Source organism: Erigeron canadensis, chromosome 6 (genome assembly GCF_010389155.1).
Source record: "Erigeron canadensis isolate Cc75 chromosome 6, C_canadensis_v1, whole genome shotgun sequence".
NCBI classification, from domain to species: domain Eukaryota; kingdom Viridiplantae; phylum Streptophyta; class Magnoliopsida; order Asterales; family Asteraceae; genus Erigeron; species Erigeron canadensis.
The window spans coordinates 31122780-31133693 of NC_057766.1; the positions used below are offsets into that span (position 1 = coordinate 31122780).

Below are 10914 nucleotides of genomic sequence, written 5' to 3' on the forward strand. Positions count from 1 at the left end.
TGGTAAGGAGGTCGTATTTATAACTGAAGTCAAAGACGCTCCTCCAACGTTCAGAATTCAAAATATTTACAATTACAGTCCCTCCAACGTTCACTTCAAAATATTTACAATTACAGTCCCTCAAACGGCCAAAAATTCAAAAAAATTTACATTTACAGTCCCTTAACGGCTAGCTACATTATCAATCTATAAATACCAACCCAAAGCATTTACCAGTTTCATCACCATTCCACTTGTGTTTAATCTACAAACTTGTTTCATCTGCTAACTCACTCACTATTCCAAATGGCTTCATCATCATCAAAGAAGAACGTTCACCGCCCTCGTCTCACCGAAGATGAGATGAAAACACGAATCATGGCCGATGTCAAAGAGGACACCATCCTTCAAAATGAACTCTCTGGGGTTCTGGGTTTCCTACGGAAGAAGAGACACCAATGCGACTAACACGTCCAGGAAATAGAAGCACCAGGTCGGAGGGTCTCGAAACACTAAGAGTCATATTCTTATTTTCTGCAGGATGAGAGCAAAAGGGTCAAGAGGGTGATCAATAATGTTTTTAAGGCCGGTCACACGTTGACCGACCAATGCACTTGGGCCAAATCGTACCACGATAACTACGGAGAAGACAAATCAACATGGGAAGTCAATTGCCCACAACACGACAAATAGTGGCCCAATGAAACGACTTACCGTGGATTAGAAAAAATGTCAATCAAAGACGATGACGATGACGATGAAGAGTAATCGTATCACTATTATCTATTTCATGTTTTTTCCCAGTACTGTCTTTTTTATTATTGTAGTATCTTTTATTTTTAAATAATGTAATGTGTTTTAATTATAATAAAATGTGTTTAATTAGTTTTGTGAAAAATAAAAATAAAAATGAAATAATATAATAATAGATGAATAGTGTAGAAATGGAGTTATAAGAACGGGTGTGTCTTGATGTGTCTAAAAGTGATAAATAGTGTTAAAAGGTGAGTGATCATAAGTAGTTCATTTTAAAGAGATACCTTTATTGTATGGTATGTATGTATGGGTCATGTCATGTGGCCACTAGATCAACCAACCAACCAGCCTTGTTTAACTGATGGTGCGATTTGACGATTTCACCACAATAATAATCACACCACATGCGCACTGGACTCACCCCTTTTCTCCCTCTCCTTCTTGTTAACTCTCTTTTTATCACACCTTCCCCTCCCGGGAATCGCCGTATCCGTCGCGGCTAACCACCGTCCACCACTCTTCCCGACCACCGTCGCCGATTTAGCCTTCCAACAGATCGAATACTGCATCATCAACGGTTCAAAAACTGTAATAAGAAACATGTCGAAATCACGTGTCTATGCTGACGTCAACGTTGTTCGCCCTAGAGAATACTGGGATTATGAAGCACTTACTGTTCAGTGGGGGTAATATTTTTGCTCAATTTTTTAAGCCCTAGTTTCTTTTTTTCCATTATTTCATAAAGTTTATTGCTTTTCTTTTCATATCCAATTTTATATATATATATATATATATATATATATATATTAATATATGTACGTATATGTATATATTTGTAGTTGATTTGATTAAGTGGTTGCAGGTTCACTTGTGTATACTAGTGTATATATACTTGTTTACAATATTTATGTGCATTTGTGTAAGGGGAATATACAAGAACATTATTAAAAGCTAGTATTTTTTGTGTTTAAGAGGTAGGAAAGGTCTAGCTTATTGATTTCGGAATTGGATAGGCTATGAATATGTAACACAATGAAGCTACGTATTTGAAATAGAATATAGTTATGTAGTTTTAATCTGGGGAGGAACTTTTGGATATTTATACTCGTCTAGGAGCTCACCAATTATAGGTAGAGAAAAACGTTTATGTTTATCTCGTATTCGTAAGGAAAAGGATGTGACGTGGATGTTGAATTAAGCATTACTGAAAGAGCCTTCTAAGTTTACCTACAGAGTATGGAGTTGCATATATTTTGAGTTTTATATGGTACTCGGATATAGGAATCTTAGCTAAGAGTAAACAAATATGTGGTGTAGGTGTGTAGTTGTCGTTTCTACGAACTAGGAGTTAGCCAATTCTAAATACTTATGTCTATTCTCTAGTGTGGGTACCTTTGTTAGTTTTTTTCATTGTAATATACTCAGGAATAGTAGGACGTAAGTTTCAGAGCCAATTTGATGCATTGGTTAAATTTTAATAATGATTTTTTTCCCTTGAATTGCTTAAGGAGTAGCTGAATTGGTTGATCTTTCCCCCCTTATAGTTACATATGGATTTTCATTCAAATAATTAATTAAGTGAAAGATAGGTCTAAGTCGAACCAATCGGATTTTTAATAAAAGTATAGATGTTCCAGTGTCACTTGTCTCTGACATAAGTCACATAACTTGGTATCACAATTGTGCTTGTATCTCAAAAGATTATATATCTCTTGTGTTAGAATTGTTAGTGTAGAATAAGTTTAAAATAGATTAAGAAAAGAGCAAGAAAGAATGTGGATTTTATATATCATGAACTTGGATCGGTGTTATGGAACCGAGAGTTTTGGAATGAAAAAAAGTGATTGAAGTTTTTTATCCAGTCAGTAATTGATCTAGTGAACATAAGTTTTTTGATTTTATATTTGGCTAGTATTTCTTGCTCTTCATTTTGGGTGTTATTCTGTGCCACATGAAATTTCGTAGAGTGCAAGCATGCTCATAGAAGTATTTCAAAATAATGTATTATGTTCTTCTGAAACAATTAGTTCTACAATGAAGAGCAGTTACTTTATGTTATTCGATAATTGTGTAGTAAAGAAATAAGATATAACAGTTTACTTTAAATGGTTGAATGTGAGAGAATTTCTATTGGGATATTCCATTGCAGGTTAAAATGTTACAAATATACCTTTTTTAAATATGTACTTGTCGAAAACCTTCTTTTTAAAAATCACTAAGCAGCACATCTGTTAGTTCAAACCCACTATTTTTGAATTAAATGTTAATGGAGAGACTTACCTTTTAGGTTCTGAACATTACATCTGTAGGTTATGGATATTCTGTAGGTTATGACGCTTAGTTTTACGTCATTTTCAGTGACCAGGATGATTACGAAGTTGTTCGGAAGGTTGGAAGGGGGAAATACAGTGAAGTTTTCGAAGGTATAAATGTGAACAGCAATGAGAAGTGTGTCATCAAGATTCTGAAGCCTGTTAAGAAGAAGAAAGTAAGGGTTCATTTCATATTACCATAAGGTACACGAAGAAAGTTCTTATTTATGATGGAAAAATCTTATATATTCCTATGGTTTTTGTGTAGATAAAAAGAGAGATAAAGATTCTTCAGAATCTTTGTGGAGGTCCAAATGTCATTAAACTTTTAGATATTGTCAGGGATCAGCACTCAAAAACTCCTAGCTTGATATTTGAGTATGTGAACAGTACAGACTTCAAGATCCTTTATCCAACATTGACTGACTATGATATACGTTACTACATATATGAGCTTCTCAAGGTAAATAGGTTCTTTAATTTTATGGTGTATTTTCTGGTGATTCTTTTTATCTAGAGTTATTTGGAACCTCAACTTGGTGGAAAATATATCCTAGGTTTCTTAAAGTCTCAGTGTTTTTGCTGGTCGAGGCTTTAGGGTTAGCTATTTTCATATCGATGCACTTGATTTGGTAGACCTTGGTTAGTTTCATCTTTCATGTGTTGGACCAAATTTAAGCTTGCCACCAAACCGTATGAGGTGTTGGTCTGATCACATCTGACTAGTCAAGGCGTTGCAATCCCATAAAGTGCTATGGGGTATTGGCATAAAGTGTGGTGTACTTCAGGCCTTTCACCACCTCTTGTAAAATGGGCTTTTAATTGGAAAATGAATTAGATGAAAAAGGAATGCACTTGTATTTTCAGTCTTGTAGGCTTGTATTAATTGGTTCTTAGTGGGTTATAATGGATTTCACCACATCTTGTAAAATTGGCTTTTAAGTGAAGTATTTTGATGTCTAAAGCAATGGCAAGGTAGAAAATATTGTGTGGAAGTAATTTTGCAAATATCTTGTGAACAATGCACGCCTAGTGGAGGTGATGCACATTGCTATTAAACCAAGGGCCGAACCAATTGATTTAACCTCGGCAGCCCTTGTCATCTATATTAGTTTTAATGTTTTATCTGGTGATTTTCTTGCTGGGTTGTTCTATCTCTTTGGCACTAGTTTTAAACTATCTATCAGAGATGCACATATATACCATCTATATTGGTTTCAATGTTCATCTGGTGATTTTCTTGCTGGGTTGTTCTATCTCTTTGGCACTAGTTCTAAACTGTCTATGAAGAGATGCACATATATACCAGTTATTTTGCTAATGGACTGTATGCTTTCTTGTAAAGCAAGAATTTTCTGCTGGCTTTTTGTCAATTGTTATTGCCTGCAGTTTATTTCTAGATTGTCCCAAAAAGAAGAAAACAGAATTCAATATTTCCTTGGCAATGAACAAAACCTGTTTCAAGTTATGGTGACAAGTTTATGTTTTTAAAGTACCTATTTCAAGATAGTCATTTTGTTAACTATGGTCTGTGATCATCGGTAAATATGGCTTTTAAAAAGTAATTTTAGAAGTTATCTTAGCGTCTCTTCTAGATTGTAAGTTAATCATTTTATGTTTTGAAGTCCCTGGTTTTGATCTTGTTTGTTTTAACCAAATTTGCATGCGAAACAATATATCTATAATATGTAGAGTTCCTGAAGGTGGTACTTGTCTTGTATGGTTTGCAGGCGCTGGATTATTGTCACTCACAAGGAATCATGCACAGGGATGTGAAGCCACATAATGTTATGATAGACCATGAGTTGAGGAAATTGCGACTCATAGATTGGGGCCTTGCGGAATTTTACCACCCTGGAAAAGAATATAATGTTCGTGTAGCTTCGAGGTATCAATTCTGTTCCCAGAATGAGATATTAAATAGTTATTATCTTTTATCCTACTGATATCTTGTTTAAAACTTTACTTATATGGAAGTGACCAATTTATAGATCAAATCATAAGCTGGGGCCCTAGCTTTTGGTTTACTTCTACGTTTTATCTGCAATTTCCAATATGTTTGGATTTTGCCTGAATATGCCTCAATCCGCAACTTCCAATATGTTTTACATTATATATTTGAGCTGTGACTCTGTGAGTAGTATGGAAATAAGATTTTTGTTTTCTGTTTCATAGATACTTCAAAGGCCCTGAGCTTCTGGTTGATCTGCAAGACTATGACTATTCTTTGGACATGTGGAGCCTTGGTTGCATGTTTGCTGGAATGGTGAGTGTTTCATCTCAATATTTTTCGTTTATATTTCGAGTTTTATGCTTTGTTTATCTGACATATCATAATACTCACCCATCACATATGTCTGGTGCAGATATTCCGGAAGGAACCCTTCTTTTATGGCCATGACAATCAGGATCAACTTGTCAAAATTGCCAGGGTAATGTTGTTTCTGGACTTCTGTGAAATAAGTTATAGTTAGGATATCTAAGAAGGGTCACTAGTGGCCTTATCATGCACCAGAAAGATAATGTAGTCTGAATATCATCTTGGAACATCTCTGTGTATGCTGCTTTATTAAACTTCGGCTATCATTGTTCATAAAATAGATGAGCTGGATGATTAGTATTTAAAATGTCCTGCATAGGCTTTGGTTCTCTTTGAGTGATTTTAATGTTAGATTTATTTGCTGATCCAAAATCTTACAGGTACTTGGGACCGACGAGTTGAATGCATATTTGAACAAATATCAGCTAGAGCTTGAGCCTCAGCTTGAAGCTCTTGTTGGAAGGTATATACCGTATATCTAATTAAAGTGAAGTCCTTGAGAGGTAGTATTAGATCTCATATTGTTAGTTGATATAAAATGCTCCTTCTGTCTGAAAGCTTATGAAATGATGGAAGAAATGTTTTCCCTAAAAGAAGTCTCTAGCTATTTAGGCAAATATCTAAAACATCCTTTGATAGGAAAAATTGAAGGAATAATTTACCAAATCCACTGCCATCAGTATTTGTAATGGCTAACATCTTAGGTGGAAACTTCGCCAAAAAGGGCCCATTTATTTTGGAAACGCAGTATTAGTTACTGAAATATATTATATTGTCTTTCTATGCAGGCATAGTAGGAAACCATGGTCCAAATTTATGAATGCAGATAATCAGCATTTAGTATCTCCAGAGGTAATAGCTTAGAACATTCTGTTGTCTTCTGAAGGACATGATTACATGAACTCAATGCAACTCTTTAATATGAGTAGCAACTTTTTTCAATGTGAATAAAAAAATATAAATCAATATTGCTATTATTTATAATAATAATATAATGAAAACCATATGCAATTTTTGGAACATATATTTTTTCTATTTATTTTTTTATTATCTAAAAAAACAGTAAGTGGGTGGGAACCCCCTGGTCTACCGTCTTGGTACCCAGAGCTCACACCGAATAGAACTCATTCGGTGACTCACCATCCTCACACATGGATCACAAGATATAGTTTCCCTCTTGCCTTTGGCAAGATTTAAAGCTGTAACCCGCAGCCTTCATTTGTTGGATGTGGCGGTACCACTGGGGTTTCACCCCATTGGTTTTATTTATTATTTTGGTGTTAGCCTATTACGGTAATTGTTAAACCATTTTTGCAAAACACTATCAGGATAAGTTTATCAAAGATAATAAAGAATTAATTCTATGCATTTATCTAATATATTTTTTATTTAAAGATTTTCAATTACTTATGTTATAATTTTGTTGATGAATTTCCAGATCTTTAGCGACCTATAGTGAATTTAACTGGATTTTCATTTTTAAAAATTTTTGCTTGACTTTCTTTAATGTACTTTATACTTTCAGTTTTTCTACTTAATGTCCATGAATAGAATTACAATTATAATGTTAATATACTCATTTTGTATTATATAATTTTTTAAAATTCAAGTTTTGCCAATTGTATTATAAGAATTTTGTATAATTTCAAATTTATATATAGATCATGGGTGTGTTACTTGAAAACACTTACGTTTATTGCATGTGACATACAGGCCATTGACTTTCTCGATAAACTTCTTCGCTATGATCATCAGGATAGAGTCACAGCAAAAGAAGCAATGGTAACATTTATCTACTTTAGCTACATTTTATCATTGCGAATATTAGGAAGTTAAAGGCCCAGTCATGCCTAACCAGTTAAGGCGATTGAATTTCTACTATATATGAAAACACATGCCCAAATCCTCTTTCTTGAGAAGCCTTACTAGTTACTACTACCACTGATTTGGTTGTGAGGCTGTTCAAGTGAGAGGTGCAAAGTAATCTCAAGTGCGGGGTTAAATTGGGCTGGGTTACTTCACAATACTTCCTTTATCCGTTTTTGTTTAATTTATAGATAGTAGTTTTGCTGAATATGATTCTGGAAAATTTTACGATAATTATGTAACTTCTTTCACTGAAATGATTTTGGAGGTTTATGCATTTGTATCCACTTATTTTTGCAATTTCAAATCCTTAACCGGGGGGTAGTTTATACTTTATCCACTTGCTAACCTGTGACCTCTAGCCTTCATCTGTGGGTCCATGTGGTATGATGGGGGTACCACTAGGCTTTCACCTCATTGGTTTCAAATTCTTGACCTGTTTGAATTCCTTCGGCTTTCACCTCATTGGTTTCAAATTCTTGACCTGTTTGAATTCCTTTCTATTAAATCTTTTTAGCCTCTTCTTTTTGACTGTTTGACCTTTATACTTTTTAGGTTTCATATTTAACTTAACCTGCCTGTTAGTAAATTGCATCCTCTAATTCAATCTGATTCTTAAAAGAACAGGCCAATAATTCATATGCTGTAAAGATTGTTCATAACTCTCCTATTCACTGGTTTTCAAAGCATCTGATTAGTGACTTACAAAAATCATTTAGTGTTTTAGGCTTAAAAATAATACTAGCATTTTGACATTGTGGCTAATCTTTTTGCAATAGGCTCATCCTTATTTCATGCAAGTGAGGGCTGCAGAGAATAGCAGGATGCGGACGCAGTAACAAGGCACATGTTATTTGACGACGTTGATACCTTGTTTGTGTTTAAATGGCCACATAAATAAGACTTATATTGTCTTGTTTTTCATCTGAGGTTCCCTAATTAAAAGCATGATATATTGTTATGTTGGTCAAATTGATCATTAGCGTCTAGCGTGTTTATGTTCCAATAAACTAAACCCTTGGACATATGACATTAGATTTTTACATTAATTAACCTTATGAAAGACCATGTATTTATGTATTATCCTTTTGACATTGCAAAACCATGGTTTGTTTTTATCATTTACTAGCATGGCATACCAATGTTACTTCAATGTCCAAACGATCATGATGATCACATCAAATTCTGATGGCTTTTACATAATTTAGTCACTTCTCTGGTTTTTATATAACCAATGTTTTTTTTTAATATAGGCAACTAAACAGATTCACACATTTACAAATTAGCTAGTTTGAATCTGCAACCTATATATTGATACATATCACAAGTGTCAAAAGTCAAAACTTAGTGGTAAGAGAAGTTCATAGAATATAAACCCTAAACCCCTTCACCCACCCAAAAAAATAACCAAGGGTAAGAGTGGGTAGTCTATTAGCTTGCACACTAAGGGGAACGGGGTGAATTTAATTAAAACGGCTTGGTGAATATTGGACGATGGACATGACCTTGCAACCGACTATAAATCTTGCATGAAATGATCACGTCATTTGAAGCTAGACTAGCTGAAAATTCGACTATCAATGTGTTAAAAAAAGACCACAATTCTTGAGGTTGAGAAACTATAACATAAATATACATAACCAACTAGCGTTTTTCATTGTCACTTTGATGGATTAAGATCCTTTGAAGCTCAATTACATTGGAAATTAAAGGCTAACGAGTAATGACCTTCTTCCCTCAAAATTAAAAAGATCATAATCCTACCTTGCTTTACCACACAATTAACATGATTGCCATGTTATTGACAACTTAAATTTTGGTTCATCCGTGTTTGGACCATCCTAGTTGAATTTCTAACTTTGGACTGATAAAACGTTGTATTTTTTGAATAGCAAACTATTATAGTTCAGTGAAAATAGTTCAACGAAAAATGTCATCATATATGAGTTTTAATGACACCTTTAAAAAATGTGAATAAAATATATAAGTTTTGTTGGTATACCTTTTATGAAAAAGAGTACCCATAATCCGAGTTTACATCTACAACAATAAATATGTGGGCAAAAATAAAGCATTTAGAGATGTTTATTCACATGATAATCTATTATCAACCATCAATTTCCGGATACATTTTTAAAAGGATGGCTTGTCACCCAGTTGTTTTAAGTCGTCCAATTGAAATGTGTATTGGCAAAATAATAGTGGCAATAAAAAACTTTTACTCATACAATACCTAAACAATATTGTGTAGAAAAGATATATTAGTGACAGTTTCTAAATGTTTCGAACCACTTTTCAGTAATGTTAACTAAAACGAGACGACAGAAATCAAATGGTAATTAGGATTGATTCAAAATGCTATTTATTCAATTGTCTTAATCATTCAACAATATATTGTTCATATTGTTTAGCTCAGTTGGTAATAGATGACGTCATCTATGCCATAAATAACACAAGATTTTGGGTTTGATCCCGGACATCACTATGCCACTATTGTTGAGTAAGCCAGTTATGTCGTCACATTATGGCTAGACAGTTGATATGGGCTGCCAGTTATCAATCTTTTATTTTTTCCACAAATTTAGTATTAGAACATAAAATTTTTTTGGACAAGTTTAATTTGGTTTCTTATCTTCTCCGTAGAGCTTGAACATTTTCCTCCAGTTCTACAATTATAGTGGGCTTTCAAAAGCTAAAACAGATGAAGTGCTTATAAACATCACAACTTTCGAATGCTATCAATAGAAAAAAACGGATAATTAGGATATATGAACATATGAATGTAATACAACATTATACATGGATGTCCCTGAAACAAGTTCACCTTATATGGGATGGTCTAGTCATTTTTAAGTCATGGTCATATGTTAACTTTAGTCCTAACAATAAGGTAGGAGGCATACCCATACCACTTTTGTTCCCCAATAAGATGTGATTCATCAGTTTCAGGTTAGTCGAAAATGACAAGCAAACTCTAAATTAAATATTCAATTTATGTCTAATCATATCAAATTTGAAACTTGTTAAGTGATAAGTCTTTAGAAATACTCATACATCCTATCCTATCCTATCATTGACCTTAAGTTTTCGGATTAGTGGTCAAGTGATCCTAAAATCTCTTTAGATCAATGATATAATTGCCATAGTCGTTTACTTATCGCTATTCTAATTCATCATAGTGTATCATGCACATTTAAGCGACATGTTAACTTTGTGCGTATGGATGAAACATGTTGTGCATACATTACCTCTCATAAAAAATTAATAGATACTACGCATCAAACTAATATGAAAATAATTTGTTTTCCTAAACACGAGTTGTTGTTTTTTTTTTAATTCACACCGCAATATATATATATACACACACACTAGGTGAAACTCGTGCGTTGCACCGATCTATTTTTATTTCTACATAATTCATCGTAAATGATATGCAATAATAAATGTTAACAATCGTATAACTTGAGGTGAATAATTACATACAGAGATATAGTTTTTCACATAGATTTTAGAAATAACGTTAATAAGACAGAAGATATTAAACTTGGTGCGAAGAAAAAGTTGTAAAAATGATTGGAATTAAACATAAAGTACATAAAAACATAAAAGTAATTATTAACGGGTTAAAACTTTCTTGAAAATAACATTTTACATGGTACTTAATAAAGCAAACAACCTTTT

At 33.4% G+C, this 10914-nt stretch overlaps 1 protein-coding gene across 1 annotated transcript; it reads left to right on the forward strand.

Moving 5' to 3' along the window:
- Positions 1-1123: 1123 nt before the first annotated feature.
- LOC122602964 (casein kinase II subunit alpha-2) lies at positions 1124-8335 on the forward strand. Its single transcript, XM_043775580.1, has 10 exons — positions 1124-1421; positions 3094-3223; positions 3316-3510; positions 4778-4935; positions 5223-5313; positions 5414-5479; positions 5748-5830; positions 6156-6219; positions 7081-7149; positions 8013-8335. Exons 1-10 carry the CDS (start codon positions 1336-1338, stop codon positions 8070-8072), a joined length of 1002 nt encoding a protein of 333 aa, XP_043631515.1. The 5' UTR covers positions 1124-1335; the 3' UTR covers positions 8073-8335.
- Positions 8336-10914: the final 2579 nt, after the last annotated feature.